Below are 27,111 nucleotides of genomic sequence, written 5' to 3'. Positions count from 1 at the left end.
ATGAGCGTGTCTTCCGAAGACTCGATCCCTCCGGCTGGGGACGTGGCGGACTCCGGAGGCTCCCCGACCGACGAGCTGATGGGCTCCCATTCCCGCCGCTGGCTGTCCAGCATCCTCCCCTCCGGCATGCTGGACAGAGTCGGCGACGTCCGGCACCTGGTCGGCCGCGACGGCCTGTTCGTGGACCGCGACTTCCCAGTGTGGCAGCTGGAGCTGCAGGCCGGCGTGCGGTGGAAACGCCCCCAGGTAAACCAGTTGTTGTGCTGTGGCGTTGTTATTCCGCGTTAAGGACTCCGAGAACCGGAGTCAGATCCCGCGTAGTGCAGACCTACATGTCCAGTGAGCATGGTTCTGGTTCTGGTTCTGCTGGAGTTGAACGGGAAATGCAGGCGTCTGAATTCGAGGTTCAAGTGTGAAACGAGCAGGGGAAGGGATGGAAACCAGAAGTAACCGACGATCTACTGACCACAACCACACACCCAGACCTGGACTCTGGACCAGACCTGGACCAGTTTGCCAACCATGGAAAACACCTGGCACAGGATCATCAGATGTGCTGGGCATGTTATTGAGGTCATGGGTCACAAGATCGTTTTTGGACCTGCAGAGGGATAAGACGTGACCCTCTGCCGGTTATGGCCAAGCCAAAGTCCTGGGAAATGATCTCTTAATATACATACACTACCGTTCAAAAGTTTGGGATCACCCAAACAATTTTGTGTTTTCCATGAAAAGTCACACTTATTCACCACCATATGTTGTGAAATGAATAGAAAATAGAGTCAAGACATTGACAAGGTTAGAAATAATGATTTGTATTTGAAATAAGATTTTTTTTTACATCAAACTTTGCTTTCGTCAAAGAATCCTCCATTTGCAGCAATTACAGCATTGCAGACCTTTGGCATTCTAGCTGTTAATTTGTTGAGGTAATCTGGAGAAATTGCACCCCACGCTTCCAGAAGCAGCTCCCACAAGTTGGATTGGTTGGATGGGCACTTCTTGCATACCATACGGTCAAGCTGCTCCCACAACAGCTCAATGGGGTTCAGATCTGGTGACTGCGCTGGCCACTCCATTACCGATAGAATACCAGCTGCCTGCTTCTGCTCTAAATAGTTCTTGCACAATTTGGAGGTGTGTTTAGGGTCATTGTCCTGTTGTAGGATGAAATTGGCTCCAATCAAGCACTGTCCACTGGGTATGGCATGGCGTTGCAAAATGGAGTGATAGCCTTCCTTATTCAGAATCCCTTTTACCCTGTACAAATCTCCCACCTTACCAGCACCAAAGCAACCCCAGACCATCACATTACCTCCACCATGCTTAACAGATGGCGTCAGGCATTCTTCCAGCATCTTTTCATTTGTTCTGCGTCTCACAAACGTTCTTCTTTGTGATCCAAACACCTCAAACTTGGATTCATCCGTCCACAACACTTTTTTCCAGTCTTCCTCTGTCCAATGTCTGTGTTCTTTTGCCCATCTTAATCTTTTTCTTTTATTGGTCAGTCTCAGATATGGCTTTTTCTTTGCCACTCTGCCCTGAAGCCCAGAATCCCGCAGCTGCCTCTTCACTGTAGATGTTGACACTGGTGTTTTGCGGGTACTATTTAATGAAGATGCCAGTTGGGGACCTGTGAGGCGTCTGTTTCTCAAACTAGAGACTCTAATGTACTTATCTTCTTGCTCAGTTGTGCAACGCGGCCTCCCACTTCTTTTTCTACTCTGGTTAGAGCCTGTTTGTGCTGTCCTCTGAAGGGAGTAGTACACACCGGTGTAGGAAATCTTCAATTTCTTAGCAATTTCTCGCATGGAATAGCCTTCATTTCTAAGAACAAGAATAGACTGTCGAGTTTCAGATGAAAGTTCTCTTTTTCTGGCCATTTTGAGCGTTTAATTGACCCCACCAATGTGATGCTCCAGAAACTCAATCTGCTCAAAGGAAGGTCAGTTTTGTAGCTTCTGTAACGAGCTAAACTGTTTTCAGATGTGTGAACATGATTGCACAAGGGTTTTCTAATCATCAATTAGCCTTCTGAGCCAACGAGCAAACACATTGTACCATTAGAACACTGGAGTGATAGTTGCTTGAAATGGGCCTCTATACACCTATGTAGATATTGCACCAAAAACCAGACATTTGCAGCTAGAATAGTCATTTACCACATTAGCAATGTATAGAGTGTATTTCTTTAAAGTTAAGACTAGTTTAAAGTTATCTTCATTGAACAGTACAGTGCTTTTCCTTCAAAAATATGGACATTTCAATGTGATCCCAAACTTTTGAACGGTAGTGTATATATACATATATATATATGTGTGTGTGTGTATATATATATACATATACACATAACTGGCCCAGTTAATGTGCAGGTGCAAACATCTGACATATTTGCATGTTTAGGAGACTGTTTATGAGACTGTTTATGAGACTGTTTAGGAGACTCTTCTTGACCTATGATCATCTGAGTCATTGCAATTGATGAGCTGTGTGCACTTCGTGCGAGCTTCCCCGTAATTAAAACGAATTGGGCTGTCGGTTGATGAGCAGGGCTCATTTGTGGAGTGCTCTTCGTGTCATTTCAGGGCTGTGTGGGTGTAGTGGAGGTGGAGGTGGAGGTGGAGAGCATCTGACATTTGACCTACTATAGCACAGGTCCAGAGAGCCCGGCTATGAACCGTATTGGGCGACAGCGAGCCGGGGTGGACCCTGTGCTACGTGTCGGTACTGTACGGTGTTCAGGGCCAGAGTCTAAACCAGGCCGTGTCGGTACCGGGCCGTGTTGGTACTGGGCGGGTATTTCAACAGATGACAGACGGGGCGTTGAGGGGCAGTGTGCCATGAAGACGCAACACCACTGTGTAAACAGTCGGTCGTGTCTGACGTGTACCGGTGGGAGAGACAGACGGGATGTGGCGTGAGAAAGACAACTGCTGTCATAGGAGTCAACCCAGTGTCCCCCCTGTGTGTCCCTAATGATATCATAATTAGAATGATGATGATGATGATGATGATAATGGTAACAGCTGAGCTGTCTGGGTGGGAGCGGTTGCGGCTGCTCCCCGGCCCTCTGTGGGTGGTGCACGTGGCGGCCGAGGCTCTGGTCGGTGGGTGCACCCGTGTGTGGTCGTGGGGCCGGTCGCTGGTTTGGGTCGTTGCCATATTGTTTGCAGCAGTCCCCGGTCCTCTGTGGGTGGTGTACGCGTGTGATCAGCGGTCGCACCCATATTTGCACGTGGGGCTGGTCGCTGGTTTCGCTCATTGGGCCGCTGTGTTGTGCCGTGCTGTTTGTGGGGGTGGGGGGGGGTGCCTGCAGTCGGTTTGGACTGGGGGTGTCGCCTGGTTGTGCGGTGAGGCGTGTCTGTCGGTGAACGCCGTGTCCAGGTGACCTGATTCAACCTTCTTTGGTATTACGGCAGATGGTGGCGCGGTGGTTAGCGTGGTTGCTTCACAGCAAGAAGGTCCTGGTCCGGGTCGCTGGAGAGCGACGAGTCCCCGAACACTACACCGATCTACACCCACTATCCCTCGGGCAAGGGTGGCCTAACGAAGGCCTCACCCCCTGGATGCTCTGGCCGAGACCGGTTACGGCGAGTCTGGGATACGAACCCCGCAGCCACGTGACGAGCGGGTTGCAAGACCGGCGGGTTATTCCGCTCGGCCACCAGGGCGGCGCAACATCATCACATTTCTGACTGAGCACTCGTGGTTCATTTCACTGGAACAGCGGGACAGGTCCAGAAACGGTCCCCCTTCCCTGTGCCGCGGCCTGTAAGACCGGGAGGCGACAACGTCTAAGTTGTGGACAAGTCCTAGCCCGCTTCGCCGTCCCTCAAGCACGGTGTGGGGTGTGCTGCATGTGCAGGTACCGGTGACACGTTCCACACCCCGTGCGGGGACCTCGGCTTGCTCAAGGGCACGTCTGTACAGCAGAGGCGGTGGCGGAGGCCGCAGATCCCCGTCTGGCCGCGCCGGCCTGCTGAAGTCGCCCACCGTGGTTTTAAAGCGCCGCGTCCAACACACGGCGTGGTCCAGTAGCTACGGCGTTAGCGTGGGCTGCACGAGCTGACGAGACGACACACCAGCCGAACTGGTCCTGTACACTGACTTACACACACACACACATACTAGCCCCCCTTCCCACACACACACACACACACACTCACGCCTGTCAGCCTGTCTTTCAGATAACGGGGGGACTACCTTGTGTAGCTACTTTGCCAACCAAACTTCAAAGTTAAATCAACACAAAAACATGTTAAAAATAAGTGTGTGTTGACACGTCAGCCGAGTGAAATGACCTCACCTCACCCTGCCAGCCAGCCAGTTGTCCCTCTTGTCGGGGAACACTAGTAGTTGTGTAGACTCAACACCAGGGTAAACGTAGATAGTGTGTTCAGTGAAACCTGACACCTTTGCCCGGTCTGCAGGTTTATTGCGTTATACAGCCCCCCTGGCCTCGACCTACACCAACCAACCACCGTGCTTTTACTGTGTGAAGACGTCCGGTCTCGCTTCAGGCAGTCTACACAAGTCACCTGCCAACATGTACATGTTCATTACTCTCTGTGTCTGTTTCACTACAGCTACAGTATGACTGTCACATATGCTGCCAGTTATTACCAGTTATTACTAGTTATTACCACTTATTACCAGTTATTACTATTTATTACCACTTATTACCACTTATTACTAGTTATTACCACTTATTACTAGTTATTACCAGTTATTACCAGTTATTACTATTTATTACCACTTATTACCAGTTATTACTAGTTATTACCACTTATTACCAGTTATTACTAGTTATTACCACTTATTACTAGTTATTACCAGTTATTACTAGTTATTAGTTACATTGAAGAATTCACGTCTATGTGCATAAGAAAGTAGTAACACACAAGTGTGCTTGCTACTTGCATTGTCAGTTGAATGATAACTAAAAAAAACATCTGTTCATGATTTGCAAACCTTATTCATTCATTCATCTCATCTTTAGCCGCTTCTCCGGGGTCGGGTCGCGGTGGCAGCGAGCTAAGTAGGGCACTCCAGACGTCCCTCTCCCCAGCCAACGCCCTCCAGCTCCTCCTGGGGGATCCCAAGGTATCCCCAGGCCAGATTGGACATGTAGTCCCTCCAGTGAGTTCTGGGTCTACCCCGAGGTCTCCTCCCAGTTGGCCGTGCCCGGTAAACCTCCGAAGGAAGGCGCCCAGGAGGCATCCTGATCAGATGCCTGAACCACCTCAACTGGCTCCTCTCAATGTGAAGGAGCAGCAGCTCTACTCCGAGCTACCTCCGGATGTCCGAGCTCCTCACCCTATCTCTAAGGCTGAGCCCAGACACCCTACGGAGGAAACTCATTTCAGCCGCTTGTATCCACGATCTCACCCTTTCAGTCACTACCCAAAGCTCATGACCATAGGGGAGGGTTGGAACGAAGATTGACTGGTACATTGAGAGCTTTGCCTTCCGGCTCAGCTCCTTCTTCACCACAATGGTCCGGTACAACGTCCGCATCACTGCTGATGCTGCACCAATCCACCTGTCAATCTCCCGCTCCATCCTACCCTCACTCGAGAACAAGACCCCAAGATACTTGAACTCCTTCACTTGAGGCAACAACTCATCCCCGACCCGGAGGGAGCAATCCACCATTTTCCAGTAGAGAACCACGGCCTCAGACTTGGAGGTGCTGACTCTCATCCCAGTGGCCATTTCACACTCAGCTGCAAACCGCCCCAGTGCGCGCCGGAGGTCACGTTCTGATGAGGCCAACAAGACCACATCATCTGCAAAGAGCAGAGACTCGATTCCGAGGTTCCCAAAACGGACACACTCCTCACCTCGGCTGCGCCCTGAGATCCTGTCCATGTATATCACAAACAGAACCGGTTTCTGTTTGTGATATTCTGTTTGTTTGGGAACTTTATTCACGAGTCAAACAGAAGAGGGATCAGCTGAGTAGGAGATGCAGGAGCCAGAGGAGCTGACGGAGGGCGCGTTGGGCCAGCTGTCTCTAGACGCTGTTTAGGCGCCACTCCTGGAGTTAAAGGGGCAGTTCACCCCAAAAATCCAAAATACACGTTTTTCCTCTCACGTGTTAGTAGCTACTTATCCATCTAGATCCTTTTGGTGCGAGTGGCCAAGGTTTGGAGGTATCGGGCCTAGAGACGTCTGCCTCCTCTCACACACAGCAGAACTGGCTGGCACCCGGCTTGTGTTGCTCAAAGTGCCGACAAATACATTTGAAAAACTCAACAGCCATGTCTCCTTCCAGGAATCGTGACCTGGTTGCTCAACATTACCCACATACCCTGCTGTGAGCAGTTTCATGTAGGGACTAGTTTCTTAGACCGAGCTACACCTACAGCGTAGTGCCATTTATCTAGTCTAGATGGATGAATAGCAGTAGTGAACTGCCCCTTTAACCTGTGGCGTTCAGACATGCTTTTGCTCTTTCACACCTCACCCCCTCTTAACACGCTGTTTTCTCACCCCCCCCCACCCTTTCTCTCCATCCATCTCTCCGGCTCCGCCTGTTGCCTCTGCTAACCCATCATTGCTGGCTCTGCTGCACCAGGACATCTGTTCCTCGCCACAGTTCATAGTGGATGGAGCCTCGCGTATGGATGTGAATCAGGGCCTTCTCAGTAAGTACACCGCTACTGTGTGTGGACGATAACCGAAGCTACCGCTACTATTTATTTATACGTTATTTTTTATTATCTATTTATACACAGAATTGTGTATAATGATAATAATTATTATTATTATATGACAATTTAATAGCATAGCCTTGCTAAACGGCGCATCAATATCGTAGTGAGGAATAATACATGGAGATAAATAAGTTGGAGGAACAACATTTAAGATGAAGTATAAAAACTCTACAATAATAAAAGTGTGATTAAAAACACTCCAAAAAAAGCCCATTTAAATATAGCAGCTTAGCCTTTTGGAACGATGATCAAAGCACCCTCCAGAAATGTCAGGCTGCCCAGTGGTTCACGAAGGGGTCCGAAGTAGTGTTATCTGTGTTAGTATGTATCCAGTAGCAGTTTAATGACATAGTCCAATACAGCAGCGGGTGTCTGTGAGTGGACAGTAGTATTATATTGTAACTAGAGACGTTAGCCCTTGGCTAACGGGTCGGACCCTTTAGTCGACTGGTTAACGTTGTCGCCTTTGGTGCGGGAGATCCAGGTTCGCATCCCGGCTGTGGCAGTTCCGGGGCTGCCCCCCTAATTCACTGCAATATATATATATATACACGTGTATATATACTGATATAGAATTACTGTTATATATATATATATATATATATATATATATATATATATATATATATATATATATATATATATATCATTTGAATTGTCCTGGTCTGTGTGTGTTTCCCAGAAAAGACGAAGACATGGTAGTAGTTTCACGGTGCCTCTGTCTGCCTAGCTAGTTTAGTTACTTAGTGTTGGATCATACAAAATGAAGACGAGTGTTTGATGAGTTGAAGAAGGGTCGTCTAGCACCCCGAAGGACCCCAACCCAGATAATCTGTCAGGAACATCCAACAAAGTGTCTCTTGGGGGGGGGGGTAAAAAGGAGAACTAGATAAAACAACCCCCACCCCACCCCCACCCATCCATGTTAGATGATTGCTGGTTCCTGTCTGCGGTGGCCTCTCTCTCCATGTGTCGCCCCCTGCTGGAGAAGGTGGTTCCTGCAGGACAGAGCTTCCAGGACGGATACAACGGCAGCTTCCACTTCCGGGTGAGTCCCTCGGCGCTACTTTTTTGGGGGCGGAGGTGTAAATAAATCTGGTCCACCCTCCGTCGCAGGTGGTGGCGGTAACGCACCTTAAAGTTGCTTGCCATAAAAGGAAAAAGAAGTAGTTGGTGTCACAGCTGGTCACAGGGTAGTATCGTCTGTCCTGGTTATGATGAAAGACCAGGTCTGGGTTGCAAAGAATTTACAGTTAATTCTGAGTGTTGTTTGTCTTTTTAGTCTGCTTCTAGCACCAAATGGTCGGGGCTTCAGTCTGGGTTTAGGTAGTTATCTCCGTCAGGTAATAAACTGATGATGAAATGCTCACCTGTGAGTGTCAAAACACTCATCCACCCGTCCAATAAACAGAATTAGAGAGATGTGTCGAAACAGTACCTGCCGCAGGAGCACCTCCATGAGTAGTACAGATTGTTTTTTTAACTTGTCAGTCTGTCTGTCCCTCTTCCTTTCCCCCTGTTGCTTTCTCCTTTCCTTCCTCTTTGTCTCTTTCTGCCTATCTGTCTCTACATGTTTTCTCCACCATGTCTCTCTCTCTCTCCCATAGTTCTGGCAGTATGGTCAGTGGGAGGAGGTGATTATTGATGACTTGCTCCCTACTCGGGAGGGTCGGCTGATCTACCTCAGCTCCCCAGAGCAACAGGAGTTCTGGAGCTCCCTGCTGGAGAAGGCCTACGCCAAGTCAGTCCCTCAACCTGTCTGTCTGTCTACCTGTCTGCCTGTTCATCTGTTTTTCAGTATTAAGTCACAGTATGTGTGTGTGTCTTTCTTGTGTCCTTTCTGTCAGCCTGTCTGCCCACTTGACAATCAGTCCATTTGTCTGTCTACCTTGTCTCTGTACGTCAACCTGTCTGAACTTGTCTGTCTTTCTGTTTGTCCATCTGTCTTTCTATGTTACATCATTCAGTGTGTCCATCTTTCTCTGTCTTTACCCGCACTCTTTCTGTCTGCCTGTCCACCCGTTGATCTGTCCATTTGTCTATCTGTCTCTGTGTGTCTGTCTGCCTGTCTGTATTTTCTATCTGTCTGTGTTTGCTTACGATCTGTACGTGTTTGTCAGTCTGTCTGTGTCAAGTCAGCCCCTGTCAATCACAACATGTCTGTCTGTCTGTCTTTATAATCCTGTCCCGTGTCCCCAGGCTGAAGGGAGGCTACATGACTCTGGACATGGGCTTCCCACATGAGGCCATGGTTGACATGACCGGCGGAGTGACTGAGGTCCTGACCGTCGCCTCGCTGCCCAGAGACGTCCCAACCTTCCTCAGACACCTGCTGGCTAAAGGATCCCTCATCAACTGTGCCAACTGCCAGGTACCAGAAAGAGACAGCAGCCGCCCCCGCGGTGGGGAATCGGACTTGTGACAGGACGGTCTCTGTTTGTTTGTCTTTGAACCCCTGAAAGTTAACGTAACAGCCAACGAAAATGCGGGCAAGAGGAAAGAGATACCAACCACTCCCATCAGAAACTACTGAGGCCGAGGTGCCCATAAGCAAGGCACTAAACTGCCCTGTTGCGTAAAAAGAGGTTTGCAGCAAAACAGGAAAGAAATGAAGAAAACAGCAGGAACACGCCAGCCGCTGCTGTCTCCTGTCCAAAGCACAGACGCCATGAGTTACTTCTAATCCTTGAGCATGCTTGTTCTTAACATGTCAAGACAAGTTTGTTTTTATATCCCAAAATCATAAAGTAGTCCGAAAGGGCTTTACAATCGGTGCAATAAATGACTCCCCCCCCCCCATCCTCAAACCCTTGACTGAACCCCCAACCCCTTCCATTGAACTACCTCCCAGACGTATTGATGAGGCTGATTTAGCTGTCAGATCTTCAGTCCCCTTCCCCCTGGCCAGTCCGTTTCCACCGGAGATAGCTGTTGCCAATGTTCTGTACACATGTGGAGACAGAGGGACAGACGGACCATAAGAGAGACAAATAAAGACAGACAGACGGAGATGCTGACAAGCTTATCAAACTCACTTTATCACCATTTCTCGCCATTGATACAGTTTTGTTTTGCTTGTCCGTTTCTGCCTCTTGTTCCGCCCTGGCCTCTGTGTCCTAACGAGGCTCGGGCGGACAGCCGCGAGCGAGCGGATGCGGCTCGAGCTTGACGTCCTCTTCAGATGCAAGTTTATTGAAGACTTTACTCCATACATACGACACAAACAACGAATACAATTACTAAGTACCCAAATAGTCCTTTCTGTCTTATCACGTGACCTATTTCGTATGCACACAAGCTAGCCCGCGCACCTTCACACGCACATGGCTAACTAGCATAGGCTGCACGAGGTAAAATGATGAGTTCCGTTGCTAACATGAAATGACATGCTTATAACTATTGCATACATACTCACGGAAGTGTTAATTACGATATTTCCATACAACAAGAAAAAACGACACTTCCGGACGTATCGCTCCAAGGATCCGACGCTTCTAGAACAACTGCCTTTTCTCTGATTGGAGCGCGTGGGAACCGAGCTCGTTCATTCCAAACAACGGCTACCTATCGTTGACGCGCAGGCGGAAAACGCACTACCCAGCCTCGCCACTAGGTGTCACACACGCACCGCAAAGGATGCGGAGTAGCTAACTAACTGGGCCTAGAATAGACTGAAAACAACGAACCTTTAAATTTCTCAGTCAGAACACCTCCGCTATAAAGCACCTGGGTATTTAGAAAAGCACGATATAAGTCTGATGTGTTATTATTGCCCCTGTTATCAATGTAGTTTATCTTGCTTTAAGTCTCGTTATGCTTATTTTAAGATATTGCTGATAAAATATTCTTACCCCACTCTCAGACCAGAGGGAAAGAACAGAATGTCATGACGGGAGATAAATCATTTAAAATAAGTTCATGAACTGTTTTTTTGTGACTTTTTTCCCCCACCCTTTTTCTCCCCGATTGTACCCGGCCAATTACTCTATTTTCCGAGCCGTCCCGGTCTCTGCTCCACCCCCTCTGATGATCTGGGGAGGGCCGCAGACTACCACATGCCTCCTCCCATATATGTGGAGTCGCCAGCTGCTTCTTTTCACCTGACAGTGAGGAGTTTCACCAGGGGGATGTAGCGCGTGGGAGGATCACGCTATTCCCCCCCCCCCAATCAGGCGCCCCGACCGACCAGAGGAGGCAATACTGCAGCGACCGGGACACAAACCTACATTCGGCTTCCGACCCACAGACACAGCCAATTGTGTCTGTAGAGATGCCCGACCAAGTCGGAGGTAACATGGGGATTCGAACTGGCGATCCTCGTGTTGGTAGGCAGCAGAATAAACCACAACACTACCTGGACGCCCACATGAACTTATTTTAACGAGCAGATAATGCCAACATTCCCTTGAGCAAGGCACATGTCCTGCAGCTGCCCCAGTGGTTCTGTTGCGTCTGACTGTAGGGGACTGGGTTTGTACTGGACCTGTATGTGAGCATTATGGGCACAAAACAGCGAAAGGTTTCAGATACTCTTCTTCGGATTAAACAAAAACAAGGGTTCAAAGAGCTCATGAACCCTCGATCATCCTGCTGTATCACTGCCGTGAGCGGGGGTATGGCCGTGAGCGGAGGACTTAATTGAAGTAATTATGTGTGACATAACTGTGTGTGTGGGTGGATGTGTTTTGTTTCTGCAGGGTCCGATAAACCAGAAGAACAAAATGGGGATTGTGTTCAGACATGCCTACTCTCTGACAGGCGCGGAGAAGGTAACGCTCTCTCACACCACTTTGCTAAGATGTACATGTCTTTGCTCATATTTACTGTACATGACTGATGGTTCGATTTGGTCCACCGGACTTGATAACAACTGAACGTTGATACTGACTGAATGCGGAGCAAATTATCCCGAAAGATGCTCGGAAAGAATGCTGGTTAAAGGGTTAAATTCAGAGACTTGTTAAACTGACTACACACTACTGAAGAAATGGGTGCACCCGTCAACATTTACTTTGATGATTATGCTCCCGTGCATTTGGTGATCCGACGATTTCTGTCGGCGGGTTTTACCGAAATCCTGCTCACGTGTTTGTGTGCCAGCGGGGAACCCGCTGTAAGGGCATGAGTGCATTTCAAAGAACGTGATACACGGAGGAGGATCACATGAAATATCACTGTATGCAGATGATGTCACGCTGTATATTAGCGAACCTCTAACCTCTGTTCCGACACTTTTGAAATGTCTGAAGGATTTTGGGGTTAGTGTCAGGTCATAAAGTTACTGAATCCAAATCGGACATCTGGATAAGGAGGTTTTATTAAGTGGTCAGCACAAGGGTTTAGGTATCTAGGCACCATGATCGCCCCAGAAGCACCACAGTTGTACAAAGCAAATGACGGTAGATTAATTGCTCAAAGAAAATCGGATTTGGCACAATGGGAGATTCTTGCACCCTCATTATTTGGTAAAATGGAATCAGTTAGGATGATTATACTTCCTAGGCTATTATATCTTTTTTAGTCGTTACCCATCTGGATACCAGTATCTGTCTTTAAAACGCTAGATAAGTTGATTTCCACATTTATATGGCAGAAGAAGAGACTTAGGATTAAACTGAAGATGTTAGCTTGAAAAAAAAATCAAGGGGGCCTTAACCTCCTGTCTTTATTTATTTATTTGTTTATTCTTTGCGGAATAGTTGAGTGGTTAATGCAAGATGAGGGGACGAATTGGCTGGGAGCAGAACAAAAACCCATGTCCACTAGTGTTTCTTTAGACGCTGCCATTTTTGGAGCAAAAAAGCTCCAAAGCAGTTTGAACCGACCTAGTGGGTCCTGTTGGGTTTGGGCTGTATATCACGTAGAGACTTTAAGTAAAGGTCCTGTTTCACTTTAACGCCTCTCTCTTATCTCATCTCTCTTTCCTCTTATTCTCCCTTTTCCTCCCTCTGCTGTTCACTCCTTCTCTTTTCCTTCTCCTCCTCCTCCTCCCAGGTGAGGACCAAATACGGCACGGTGGACTTGGTGCGCATTAACAACCCCTGGGGCAACACCGAGTGGGAGGGGCCATGGAGTGACCACGACAGGTCAGTGTGTGTGTCTCCAAATGTCCTCTGTTTCTATCTCTCCCACCCTTTCTCTGTCCCTTTCTCTCTCTGTCTTTCTGTTTTTCTTTCTTTCTCTCTGCAAAAATGGCACGAGCTTGAGTAGATACAGTACCGACAAAACACGATAAGATAAGATAAGATACTTTATTGTCGTTGTGTTCATACCATGAAGTTTCATTTGGTGACTCTCAGACCAGCAGCACTAGACGAGGTAAATGATTAAAAAACAAGGACAAACAACATTAAGTAGAAATAAGCGAGGTAGTAGAAATAAGCGAGGTAGTAGAAATAAGTGAGGCAGTAGAAATAAGCGAGGTAGTAGAAATAAGCGAGGCAGTAGAAATAAGCGAGGTAGTAGAAATAAGCGAGGTAGTAGAAATAAGCGAGGCAGTAGAAATAAGCGAGGCAGTAGAAATAACTGAGGCAGTAGAAATAAGCGAGGTAGTAGAAATAAGCGAGGCAGTAGAAATAAGCGAGGCAGTAGAAATAAGTGAGGCAGTAGAAATAAGCGAGGTAGTAGAAATAAGCGAGGTAGTAGAAATAAGCGAGGCAGTAGAAATAAGCGAGGCAGTAGAAATAACTGAGGCAGTAGAAATAAGCGAGGCAGTAGAAATAAGCGAGGCAGTAGAAATAAGCGAGGCAGTAGAAATAAGTGAGGCAGTAGAAATAAGTGAGGCAGTAGAAATACGCGAGGTAGTAGAAATAAGCGAGGCAGTAGAAATAGGCGAGGCAGTAGAAATAACTGAGGCAGTAGAAATAAGCGAGGCAGTAGAAATAAGCGAGGTAGTAGAAATAAGCGAGGTAGTAGAAATAAGCGAGGCAGTAGAAATAAGCGAGGCAGTAGAAATAACTGAGGCAGTAGAAATAAGTGAGGCAGTAGAAATAAGCGAGGCAGTAGAAATAAGCGAGGTAGTAGAAATAAGCGAGGCAGTAGAAATAAGCGAGGTAGTAGAAATAAGCGAGGCAGTAGAAATAAGCGAGGTAGTAGAAATAAGCGAGGTAGTAGAAGTAAGTGAGGTAGTAGAAATAAGCGAGGTAGTAGAAATAAGCGAGGGAGTAGAAATAAGCGAGGCAGTAGAAATAAGCGAGGGAGTAGAAATAAGCGAGGCAGTAGAAATAAGCGAGGGAGTAGAAATAAGCGAGGCAGTAGAAATGATGATAAGACAATAAAAGACAGCAGCTGCTATTAAAGTTTAAAATAGTGCATGGGGTTATTGCACATAGTTGTCCATATTGCAGCGGCTTTAGTACCAGTTAGTCCTCAGCAGCTGTAAGCAGGTGGGGGGGTGGGGGGTGGGTGTGGGTGGGTGATGGAGGCTACAGCTCTGGGGAAGAAGCTGATCCTCAGCCTGTTAGACCAGGTTTTGATAAAAGCATTTGTAGTCGATCACAGTAAATCCAAAACTTTGTCAGAACAATAATACAAATATGTAAATACTGAACTATCCAGGGGAACAAAACGTGCTTTAAATGTCTCTCTCTCTCTCTCTCTCTCTCTCTCTATTCATCCCCCCTCCCTCCCTGTCTGTCACTCTCTCTCTCTCTCTCTCTATTCATCCCCCCTCCCTGTCTGTCGCTCTCTCTCTATCTCTCTCGCTGTGTTTATCTCCTCTCTCTCTATTTATCCCCTCTCTCCTCTCTCTCTCCTTTCTCTCTCTATTTATCCCCTCTCTCCTCTCTCTCTCCTTTCTCTCTATTTATCCCCTCTCTCTCCTCTCTCTCTTTATTTATCCCTCTCTCTCCTCTCTCTCTCCTTTCTCTCTCTATTTATCCCCTCTCCTCTCTCTCTCCTCTCTCTCTATTTATCCCCTCTCTCTCTCTCTCTCCTTTCTCTCTATATCCCTCGCTCGCTCTCTCTCTCTCTCTCTCTCTCTCTCTCTCTCTCTCTCTCTCTCTCCATTTATCCCTCTCTCTCTGTCTCTCTCTCGTGCTCTCTCTCTCTCTCGTGCCCTCTCTCTCTGTCTCTGTCTCTGTCTCTCTCTCTCTCATGCTCTCTCTCTGTCTCTCTCTCTCTTTCGTGCTCTCTCTCTCTCTGTCTCTCTCTCTCTCTCTGTCTCTCTCTCTCTCTCTCTCTGTCTCTCTCTCTCTCTCTCTCTCTCTCCATTTATCCCTCTCTCTCTGTCTCTCTCTCGTGCTCTCTCTCTCATGCTCTCTCTCTCTCTCTCTCTCTCTCTCTCTCTCTCTCTCTCTCTCTCTCTCTCTCTCTCTCTCTCTCTCCATTTATCCCTCTCTCTCTGTCTCTCTCTCTCTCTCTCTCTCTCTCTCCCGTGCTCTCTGTCTCTGTCTCTGTCTCTGTCTCTCTCTCTCTCTCTCTCTCTCTCTCTCTCTCTCTCTCTCTCTCTCTCTCTCTCTGTCTCTGTCTCTCTCTCTCTCTCTCATGCTCTCTCTCTGTCTCTCTCTCTCTCTCGTGCTCTCTCTCTCTCTCTGTCTCTCTCTCTCTCTCTCTCTGTCTCTGTCTCTCTCTCTCTCTCTCTCTCTCTGTCTCTGTCTCTGTCTCTCTCTCCAGTCCAGAGTGGGATAAAGTGAGTCCTGCGGAGCAGCAGAGGCTGGACAGGGTGAGCAGGGAGGACGGGGAGTTCTGGTGAGAACGGAGACTTTATGACACCTTAATGACTGCGTGTCAGTGAGCCAGGCATGGTGAGGGGAAAGGATTCAGCAGCTACGAGGAGCATAGTTGTTCACAAAAAGAAAGTTAAGTTTATTCATACACTGCTCATAGCCACAGACCAGATCTCAGGACATTCACACGGTGATAAACAGGAAGTTACAGTAAACGACAGTAGACAACTCTCTAGACCTTCAGTTCAATTCAGATGAAGGAGAGTCAGAGGAGAGGTCCCTCGTCCTGGGGGGATAGCGGGCAATGGCTGCCCCGTGGGAAAGAAGCAAAGGAAGAACTGGTGTTAATGAATGACGGCACAATTCGAGAGCTTTAAGAACTTGTGTGACTACACGTACTAAAGGTTAGAATGTGTTAAAGGAGCTGTCGGAAAACGAGGGAAGCCTGGCCAGCATAAGAAAGCAGGGAGATAATGAATCTCTCTCTCTCTCTCTCTCCCCCCATCAGGATGTCGGTGTCAGACTTCCGTCAGAACTTTGAAACACTCGAGATGTGTCACCTGAGCGACACACTCAGCCTACCAGGACACAGCGTGCGGCCGTGGCACTGCACAATGCATCATGGGAACTGGGTGTCACGCATGTCAGCAGGGGGTCCTCCAAGTGGGAGTAAGCTGAAAAGGAAATTTAAAAAAAGAACACAAAGTATACTCAGGTTTAACTTTTCTACACAATAATTTAAGCCTTTCTACAAATGGTCTTGCAGCATCCGCTGTACCTTCACTGCCCATGTGGCCATTCTACACTCCCCCCCCCCCCCGGCTTGTTTAGATGTGCATGAGTATACGAAACAAGCTTCGAGAGAATAAACTGCAGTCGAGGACTTTTTCGTTACCGAGTTACTTGATTACTTGTGAAAGTCCTAGACATTTAAAGGATTGGGGTCAGGGTTCAGGTTAGGGTTTGCCCAAGGTCAATTTATTATGTGCATGTGTATCTCTCCAGAATGGTTCATGCAGAATCCCCAGTTCAACCTGACTCTGTTGGAGGAGGATGATGACCCATTAGACCCGAAGGAGACCTGCACCTTTGTGGTGGCTCTGATGCAGAAACACCAGAGACGCACGGGGGTTAACCTGGCAATAGGACTCCATATATACAAGGTACATACACACATCCACACAGACACACAGAAGTAAATGTGCACACAGATGACATAACCTAGAATAACTTTGCCAAGTATTGCCAAGCATTTATAAAGAGAATCACAAAGCACCAAGGATTGAACCCTGGGGAACACCAAATTTCACTGCAGGGTATTTAGAGGTAACATTACTATGAAAGACACAATATGTTATCTCAGATTTATAGGAATTCAGCTAAAAAGAACCAATCCAAAGACACCTACGTGGCTCTCAAGGTGATCTAATAGTATATTTTGAAGGATGTGACAAGATCAAGTAACAATAACACTGTGGTGTGTGTGTGGTTGTGTTCTCGTGCTTTGTCTCTCTCTCTCTCTCTCTCTCTCTCTCTCTCTCTCTCCAGGCTCATTCTCAGGGTAAATACCTGCCCTCTGTAGACCTGAGTTTGCTCCAACCTGTTCTGAAATCGGCGGGTTACACTCAGCGACGTGAGGTTGTGCTCCGTGGTCGCTTGGCACCCGGCCATTACATCATAGTCGCCTCCACCTCAGCGCCCAATGAGGAGGGAGCCTTCCTCCTCCGGGTTCTGACAGAGAAGGGCAACGCAGCCACGTGAGTGGTCAATCAATCTGATTGGATGTGGGATAAAATTACAGTTATCAAGCTCATGGTTCCTTTCATTTGCACAAACAGTTGTGCAAAGCTGCTTTCAAAAACGTCGATATGTGTCCAGGGTTCGTGTCTCCTGGTGCCAATAATTCAAGTTATTTGGTTGAGTACACAGCCGGAGCTTAGAGAGCTGAATGTTAACGGAGGAGGAAATTCAACGCCGAGCCAAATTTGGATGGACTCGTGAGGATTACCGCTGTCTCTAGAAGGAAATTTAAGTTTGGAATAGTGATTATAAAACACACTACCAGTATGTAGATCAGGGGTGTCAAACTCCAGGCCTCGAGGGCCGCAGTGTCTGCAGGTATTTCTTGCAACCGTGCACTACACCACCTGATTTCACTAATTAGCTCACCTCCTGGATCAAGGAGGGAAAGGAACTAGTTTAGTCAGGCGGTTTAGTGCACGGTTGCAAGAAATACCTGCAGACACTGCGGCCCTCGAGGCCTGGAGTTTGACACCCCTGATGTCGATGATAAACAGGGTTTCTACTCCCCCACCCTGACCGTACTGCAGCATGAGAAGCGGCGTGTTGGTTTACTGTGAATTCACTTCTAAACAGGATGCTTCATACATAAAAATGTGCATGATGTTAATGTCGTCTCTTCTAGTCCAGCGAAGCCGGCGACACAAGACATCTCTACAATAACCCAGGTAGGAGACTCGTTTGTCCATCAGTCGGTCTTTCCCTACCTGACTGCTTCTGTCTATGATTCTGTCCTGTCCATCTGTTCACCCCTTTTTTTCCGTCCTTCCGGGATGTTCAGTTCAACTAAACGTAACACGAAGAGACAAGAGAACACAACAGCAAACAAAGTGACAGAAGGACAATATCTTTCACCGTTTATGCTTTTGCACACGGGGATGAATTGTCTCCTGCTATTGCATTCAAACAGTGTTTTCTTCTTGCAGGCTTCCTTTCTACACCCGGCTGCCCTCCCTTCCCCCCAATCTATCAGACGTCTCTTCAAGAAGCACTGCAATAAGGTGAGAAGTGACCACACTGAACAACTCGAACCAGGGGACTGAATCAAATATTCTCAAATGGGCGTCCGGGTAGCGTAGCTGTGTATTCTGTTGCCTAGCAACACAGGGATCGCCGGTTCGAATCCCCGTGTTACCTCCGGCTTGGTCGGGCGTCCCTACGGACACAATTGGCCGTGTCTGCGGGTGGGAAGCCGGATGTGGGTATGTGTCCTGGTCGCTGCACCAGCGCCTCCTCTGGTCGGCCGGGTTGCCTGTTCAGGGGGGAGTTGCGTAATCCTCCCACGCTCTACGTCCTCCTGGTGAAACTCCTCACTGTCGGGTGAAAAGAAGCGGCTGGCGACTCCACATGTATGGGAGGAGGCATGTGGAAGTCTGCAACCCTCACCGGATGGGCAGAGGGGGTGGTGCAGAGACCAGGATGGATCAGAAGAGTGGGGTAATTGGCCGTATACAATTGGGGAGAAAAATGGGGAAAGATTCCAAATATATATATATATATATATATATATATATATATATATATATATATATTATTCGCAAATAATTTGTAGCGTTCTGTTTGAACTTGCTCGGGATACCAGATAGAGGGGGTCTGCCAAACAAGGCGATACCTTGAGCGGCAGATAAATTTGCCCATCGAACGAAAGCAACGCGTAGGTGATTCGGCGAACGACAGCTCGCCGACACCACCTGGCATTGTCCTTGTGTGGGTAACCCCACAAAGCGGGCGTTTCAAGCCGGTTAACAGAAATCACTGGGAATCATATTACAAATACCGGTTTGCGCCGCAAGCTAATGGGACGCTTTTCTTCTGGGGTTTCAGCGTAGAGGTCGAGGTCAACGGGATTATCTAAGGGGGTCTTTGTGTGAGTCCGTTGGCTGGGACGCCGGCGGCGTCTCTTGTTTTGTAAATGTTTTTTACCTTTTCTCCGGGTGCATGCGTCTCTCCTCCCTCACAGAAAGGCACCTGCAAGCCGCTGGAGCTCCACAGCCTGCTGACCGAGGCCATACAGGGTGGAGGTCAGTGGGTAAAACCGGACCTTCGGGCTGCCAGCTAGACAGTCGGAGTGTCGCTCGGCTCACTGGTCAAAAAGCAGCGTCATTCAGCCAGTAAACAAGCCAGCCAGTCAGTCGGTGGATCAGCCATCCAGCTTCACACAGGCTGTTATTGAGTCGGAGAGGAGGCACCCTAAAATCACCGTTTGTGTTTTGTTATGGAGTGATTTGACTCAACTACCATCAAGATTACATCTCTTAGGGCGTCTGGGTGGCACGGCGGTCTATGCTGTTGCCTACCAACACGGGGATTGCTGGTTCGAATCCCCATGTTACCTCCGGCTTGGTCGGGCGTCCCTACAGACACAATCAGCCGTGTCTGCGGGTGGGAAACCAGATGTGGGTATGTATCCCGGTCGCTGCACTAGTGCCTCCTCTGGCTGGTCGGGGCGCCTGTTCGGGGGAGGAGGGGGGGGAACTGGAGGGAAGAGCGTGATAACTCCCACGTGCTGCGTCCCCCCGGTGAAACTCCTCACCGTCAGGTGTGAAGAAGCGGCTGGCGACTCCACATGTATGGGAGGAGGCACGTGGTCCACCCCCCCCCCCCCCGGATCAGCAGAGGGGGTGGAGCAGCGACCGGGACGGCTCGGAAGAGTGGGGTAATTGGCCGGGTACAATTGGGGAGAAAAAGGGGTGGAACCCCCCCCCCCAAAAAAAGATTACATCCCTTAAATCTTGCTGTGGAACATTTCCAGATAGTTGCCCCGTGAGTTAGTGACGAAGGGACTTCCTGCAGCAGGAAGTTGGGATATGCTCCCTGACCCGTTATGAACTCTGTTTTACTGGAATATGAATATGCAATTTCATGTGTGTGTGCATATGTAATGAGCAGTGCATGTATGCACGAGAGCAGGGGTATGTGTGCGAGTGTATGCATCTGTGTGTGTGAGAGAGTGTGTAAACTGATCTGTCTTGTGGGCTGCAGTGTTGGCAGGCAGTGAGAAGAACCTGGCACTGGAGCACTGCAAGAGCCTTGTGGTCCTCATGGACGTATCCTTCCTGCGGGAGACGATATGAACCACGTTCGCATAGAAAACGTCGTACGCCGCATTGCGAGGAGGGCAGGGAGACGCTGAGTTGGACACGGCGATGATGCTCGCACACCTTCGCACCCGTGGACGGCACGGGAGTTGCACTTCAGCCGAGTCTTTGGTCTCTGAGAGGAAACCCACGTAAACACCGCCATGCAGACTTCACACTGACCCGGAACTGAAGCCGGGGAACCTTTTGCTGTCAGGCAAGCGTGCTAACCACTAAAACCGCACAACATTGCGTCTCCTTCTGTGGAAAAGCGTTGGACTCGTGAGATGTTATTTGGTCGTGTTTCGGTGCGGTCTTCCTGCTTTAGCTAGCTAGTTAAAGTTCACACAGCGGCGGTGTCACCGCACACACCCTCTCACAGAAGAACCGGTGTACGGCACAGGTCACTGAACCTGCATGTTGACCACTGGTAACTCCAGACTATGGTCACGGATAAATGCTGGGTTGTCATGGTTCACACATGACCGGGGTCCTTACCTGTCAGGCGGCACGGCGGCCCGGTGGTTCGCACGTTTGCCTCACAGCAAGAAGGTCCTGGGTTCGAACCCCAGGCCGTCCCAGGTCCCTTCTGTGTGGAGTTTGCATGCTCTCCCCGTGGGTGGGTTTCCTCCCACCGTCAGAGTTGCTGGTTTGGTGTCAAAGGGATGTAAGTATGTGTCCATACCTTGTCCGCGTTGCTTCTGAGTTCTCGTTAAGTCCATTTCCTTGACCTTTAACCCCCTCCAGAAGCAGGGCAGGGCCCAGCTGGACTGGCAAGAGTTTCAGAACCTCTGGAATAAGATCAGAGAGTGGACGGTAAGGTCAACACACGGGTCAGATGGGAATGTACACTTCAAACCACACGCAAATAACTCTGGCTGCTCACACACACACACATGCACACACATGCAGGTATTTGGGTGGTGCAGTAAAGTCACAGGCTTTGACATGTCTGTCTTTGTGTCCGTTAGCCTTACTGTCTTAGACTGTTGACGGTGCACACAGAATGAAAAATGACAAGATCGAGCTGAGCCGGATTATTCATATATGACACTGGGCGAGCACCTGGGGGCACCAGCCAATCTGCCATGCTGGAGGGCACCAAACGATTAAGTCAACAACTAGGCTTCTATAATAGTTAAAGTAAAATTTAAAACATGTGTCATATTTCTACAGCAGCTACTCCCCCCGTGTGTCTTTCTGCACCACGGAGGTGTGGAGGGCGGCGAGGAGACAGAGACGCTGCTTCTTTCGGTAACCAGCGCAGTGGCCGTCTGGGTGTAATACCCCCTCCGACCACAACGTGGATTGCAATGGCAGCGTGGCGCTGTTCGTCCGGTCGCCACGGGACGGACAGTCTTTCCGTTTTCGTTAGATAATAGTGCACTTTACTGCTGATAGAAAATATGTTCAAAGGCCATTTTACTAATCCACCCTGCTGGGTGGGATAAGTACAACAAGCACTTTAAACAACCGTATTTTCTGGTAGGCTAGTGTTTCTCAACCGGGGGTCCGCGGACCCCTAGTGGTCCGTCGTGTAATTGCAAGGGGTCCGTGAAAATAAAATATCTTTAAAAAAAAGGTCCTACGACATTTATAGAAATAGGATTATTTTACTCAAATGTGACTGAGACCTTTATCTACCTAAACTATAAAGGGTAACGGGACTTTTTTCTCTAATTACATCTGTTTCACAAGTGTCATTTATTGTATTTTAATAAGAGATCTCGCTCCCGTTTGCATTGTTAAAAGTTACTGTATAAAAATCCTGTTGTTACATATATCTGAAAGTTACTGAATACATATTCTGTTTTGTTACATATATCTGAAAGTTACTGCATAAGAATTCTGTTTTGTTACCTATATCCAAGTTTCAACTGAAAGCTCTTATTTTTGCCCCAAAGAGTGAATAAATGCTATAATGCAATTTAAAATGCAATTTCTACTGTTTCTATCAAATTGCAACCCCCCTCCCCCAAGATCAGGTGGAGGGGTCCTCAGGGTAGATCAAAAATACGCAGGGGGTCCAGGACCCCAAAAAGGTTGAGAACCACTGGGCTACACATTGCACTACGTCGTCTCGATGTGCTATTCCCTAAACCGCCACACCTGCTCACCTGGCGCTCTGATCATTCAGCTGTTGAGATGGTTGCTTGTGACAGTCGTTCTTGGGCTTGCCCTGTTTGGTGTGCGAGTGTGATGAGTTTTTTTAGACATACTCTGTAATGGTTTTGCATGTAGGCCTCATACAGGCCATTTATGATGGAAATAATGACATCTAGCCTGACGTGTTGCATTGGGATGCGAGTTGTGTTCAGGTTTGAGCATCAGTGTAAGGGCTAGTATGGCGTTTATAGGCCCATGTCTAGCTATGGTGTAAGGTTTGGTTGGTTGGGTCTCACATTTTACTGTAGTATGTGTGTTGGGCCTGTACTTAAGCTATAAGTTCATGTAAATTGTCTTTATACCCATAGTAAATTTCACTTTCTTACGTGTAAAGTGGGAGGACAGGAGCTCTTCAAGTTTTGCACCCTAAGGCACAACACTGTTAATCTTGGGAAAAAAAATGGGATAGGGAATGTCCGTCTATGGACGAGTGTGTTTCCCATAGGTCTAGTCCCCCCCTTCTGTTATGTGTCTATAGACCGAGGCAGTGCTACTTGTAGTGATATAACGCCATGTATATCCACTGGAACTACACTAGGTGTTATGTACTACTTCACTACCGAGCGGAGGGAGAGAGCAGGCGAGCTTGACCAACACAGGCCGTCAAGGAGAGAGAGGGGTTATGGGAACATTTCACCGATGGGTAATCACTACTGATGAGTAATGTAGTGAACTGAAGCAGTAAAGTCCATCCACACTGTTTACTATGTTGGTGGAGAAATTGGCGTGGTCCTGCACCCAGCCTTTCCTACAGCGCCTATGCAACGACCACGGATGACTAATACTCGCTAGCCCTTGGCTAACGGGTCGGACCCTTTAGCCGAGTGGTTAACGTAGTCGCCGTTGGTGCAGGAGACCCGGCTGCGGCGGTTCCCGGCTGCCCCCTGGATTTGCTATCCATGGACCAGAATGCATTGCTACATGCTGGCTTCTGTGTCGTTGTCCATAAAATCCTCGGCACTAGTGCTGTGAACATCATTTATCCTATTGGAAACGCAGCTTAGCCAAGAGAAGGGGGTGTTTTTTGCGCCGCGTGTTTAGGGTAGGTTAGCATGTAAGATCCCCTGCTAGGATGTCGTTTTTCTGTCCACCAACTGACGTCGTGAAACTTGGCGAACAGCAAAACCTGCAGAAATGATTAGGAAGAACTGCAGTTGTTTTTTTTCTCATGCGCTATCCCGGGTGCAGCGAGTCAGAGAGAAGGCAGAAAGTCTGTGAAATGCAGTGGCGGATCTAGAGATTTTTTTCCTGGGGTGGCAAGACTGTGTCCCAGAGGTGGCAGCTGCCACCCCTGTTGCCACCCCGTAGATCCGCGCCTGGTGAGGGGGAGGGGGGAGATTCTAAATCGGCGACTTCTGTTTGAGATGAGTTTGGCGCGGGTCTCATTGACCTTCACCATGCATGTACATAAAATATACTTTAAAAACATATTATCTGATTTATGAATGGGGTGGCAACAAGGGTGGCAAGACTGCGTCCCAGAGGTGGCAGCTGCCACCCCTGTTGCCACCCCGTAGATCCGCGCCTGGTGAAATGTCCCCTGAACTAAAGTTTTATAGGTTTCCGTTGTACCTTCTGGTCTTGTGTTTGGCTGTAAAGCTATCAGAACGGGGCTAGCACTACCAGGCCCGCTCACCATGCTGAATGAAGATGTGCTGACGGTGCTGGGTGCAGACTCCCTGTTCGTTTGTCCTTCAGTTCCTCAGAAAGGTGGCACATTAATCTCTCTAGGAGACGCATGCAAAACAGGACAATGCAACTTTTGTTGGTTTTGAGAGCTCCCGTTTCTTCTGAATGAAGCCGTGTTGGATGAGGGTGTGGGAGCTCTGCGGTCAGTGAACACGGCCCCTCTGTTCTCCCCTGCAGGATATCTTCCTGACCTTTGACAGGGACAGGTCTCGGCGGCTCGAGTATCTGGAGGTCAAACCCGCCCTAAAGGCTGCAGGTAAGACGGGCACACTTCTCTCATGTGGCGGCACCAAATGATGTTTTCTGAGGCCGTTTGTCAGAAATAACTTTCAAGCTTGCTCCCCCGGAGTTGTGTGTTGACGCTTGGACATGTTGTGTTGCTGATCCTGCCACGTAGTCGTGGTTGTGTGTGTGTTTAACAGAAAAACAGCTCTGACCAACAAGGTGGAAGGCAAAACAAATTGCTTCCGGTTTGCCATCTTTACCAACACAAGTTATGGACAGAGCAGGACCGGCAGAAATCTGTGGTACTGCAGAACACAGACGCCACGACTAAGTCGCTGGCTATGCAAATGTGGAAGAGTTGGTTGGGACAGGATTCTGGGTGTGTCTAGCTGGTATACGTATATACTTGTGTGTCCCTTTTGCCTGCGGTGACTCCGATTGTGGTCATTGTGTGTTTGCTGCAGGCATTGCGGTGGATGACTTTGTGATGGAGCTGATCGGCCTGAGGTACACGGAGCCGGACATGACCATCAGCTACCCTGGTTTCCTGTACCTGCTGATGAAACTGGACAGCATGATCTGTAATGGAGGGAGACGGGGAAAGGGATGGATGGATGGATGGATGGCTTGCATTTATATAGTGCTTTGCTAGCTGCAGTAGCCACTCAGAGCGCTTTACAGCGCTATGTACACTCGTCTAATAAGGGCTTTGAGAAGGTCTCCAATAGCGGCTGTGTAATGTTACGTTTTGAACAGCCAGAGCAAACTGCCTTCTAAGGATACAAACAACTCGGGCGTTCGGGTGGCGTGGCGGTGTGTTCCGTTGCCTACCAACACGGGGATCGCCGGTTTGAATCCCCGTGTTACCTCCGGCTTGTTCGGGCGTCCCTACAGACACAATTGGCCGTGTCTGCGGGTGGGAAGCCGGATCCTGGTCAGAGCCTAGTCGCTGCACTAGCGCCTCCTCTGGTTGGTCGGGGCGCCCGTTTGGGGAGGAGGGGGGAATAGCGTGATCCTCCCACGCGCTACGTCCCCCTGGTGAAACTCCTCACTGTCAGGTGAAAAGAAGCGGCTGGTGACGCCACATGTATGGGAGGAGGCATGTGGTAGTCTGCAGCCCTCCCCGGATTGGCAGAGGGGGTGGAGCAGCGACCGGGACGGCTTGGAAGAGTGGGGTAATTGGCCAAGTACAATTGGGGAGAAAAGGGGGGGCAGCTATCTGCACTTTACACAGGAAATATCAAACATCAAAAATCATTTAGAGTTTGACCAAGGTCTGGTTTGTGTGTTCTGCTGTGGTTTTCTGCTTTTATAGATAAATTTCAAGCCTACGACGTGGCCGGGCTGGGCACCATATCCCTCAGCTACAGACAGGTAGGAGCACGGTGTTCACAGTTCCATTCATCCATAAAGTTGATGCCTCGTGTTTTGTCTGGAGGATAACGGAGAGACAGAAACAGACCCTGCAGGAAACCGACTGAGTTTGTCCTGGATGTTCTCTGACTGGTTTCAGTGGCTGCACATGACCATGTACAACTGACCAGATCTGCTCCACCTGCCCCGCTGGACTCGAGCACTGCCCACATGACCATGTACAACTGACCTGATCTGCTCCACCTGCCCCGCTGGGCTCGAGCACTGCCCACATGACCATGTACAACTGACCAGATCTGCTCCACCTGCCCCGCTGGACTCGAGCACTGCCCACATGACCATGTACAACTGACCTGAGCAGACCTGCTCCATCTGCCCCGCTGGACTCGAGCACTGCCCACATGACCATGTACAACTGACCTGATCTGCTCCACCTGCCCCGCTGGACTCGAGCACTGTCCACATGACCATGTTAAACTGACCTGATCTGCTCCACCTGCCCCGCTGGACTTGAGCACTGTCCACATGACCATATACAACTGACCTGAGCAGACCTGCTCCACCTGCCCCGCTGGACTCGAGCACTGTCCACATGACCATGTACAACTGACCTGATCTGTTCCACCTGCCCCGCTGGACTCGAGCACTGTCCACATGACCATGTACAACTGACCTGAGCAGATCTGCTCCACCTGCCCCGCTGGACTCGAGCACTGTCCACATGACCATGTACAACTGACCTGATCTGCTCCACCTGCCCCGCTGGACTCGAGCACTGTCCACATGACCATGTACAACTGACCTGATCTGCTCCACCTGCCCCGCTGGACTCGAGCACTGTCCACATGACCATGTACAACTGACCTAATCTGCTCCACCTGCCCCGCTGGACTCGAGCACCGTCCACATGACCATGTACAACTGACCTGATCTGCTCCACCTGCCCCGCTGGACTCGAGCACCGTCCACATGACCATGTACAACTGACCTGATCTGCTCCACCTGCCCCGCTGGACTCGAGCACTGTCCACATGACCATGTACAAGTGACCAGATCTGCTCCACCTGCCCCGCTGGACTCGAGCACTGTCCACATGACCATGTTCAACTGACCTGATCTGCTCCACCTGCCCCGCTGGACTCGAGCACTGCCCACATGACCATGTACAACTGAGCTGATCTGTTCCACCTGCCCCGCTGGACTCGAGCACTGTCCACATGACCATGTACAACTGACCTGATCTGCTCCACCTGCCCCGCTGGACTCGAGCACTGTCCACATGACCATGTACAACTGACCTGATCTGCTCCACCTGCCCCGCTGGACTCGAGCACTGTCCACATGTTCAGCCTTGTTTTGTTGCCTATTAGTTAGTTTTAGTTGCAACTTGAT

General features: G+C 49.1%; 1 protein-coding gene across 1 annotated transcript; it reads left to right on the top strand.

The window, feature by feature from the left end:
* Positions 1–27,111, top strand: zgc:85932 (uncharacterized protein LOC405875 homolog). Its single transcript, XM_056283975.1, has 20 exons — positions 1–246; positions 6,584–6,653; positions 7,652–7,770; positions 8,330–8,463; positions 8,922–9,093; positions 11,420–11,491; positions 12,717–12,808; positions 15,336–15,410; positions 15,897–16,057; positions 16,394–16,551; positions 16,937–17,145; positions 17,814–17,856; positions 18,115–18,189; positions 19,149–19,209; positions 20,171–20,235; positions 21,013–21,081; positions 24,298–24,376; positions 24,810–24,926; positions 25,661–25,719; positions 25,859–27,111. The coding sequence occupies exons 1-20, from the start codon at positions 1–3 to the stop codon at positions 25,883–25,885; spliced, it is 2,103 nt and encodes a 700-aa protein (XP_056139950.1). The 3' UTR covers positions 25,886–27,111.

This window comes from Lampris incognitus, chromosome 7 (assembly GCF_029633865.1).
Source record: "Lampris incognitus isolate fLamInc1 chromosome 7, fLamInc1.hap2, whole genome shotgun sequence".
NCBI lineage: Eukaryota > Metazoa > Chordata > Actinopteri > Lampriformes > Lampridae > Lampris > Lampris incognitus.
The sequence above is the reverse complement of the archived record's forward strand: the minus strand, read 5'-3'. Positions and strand labels throughout refer to the sequence as shown.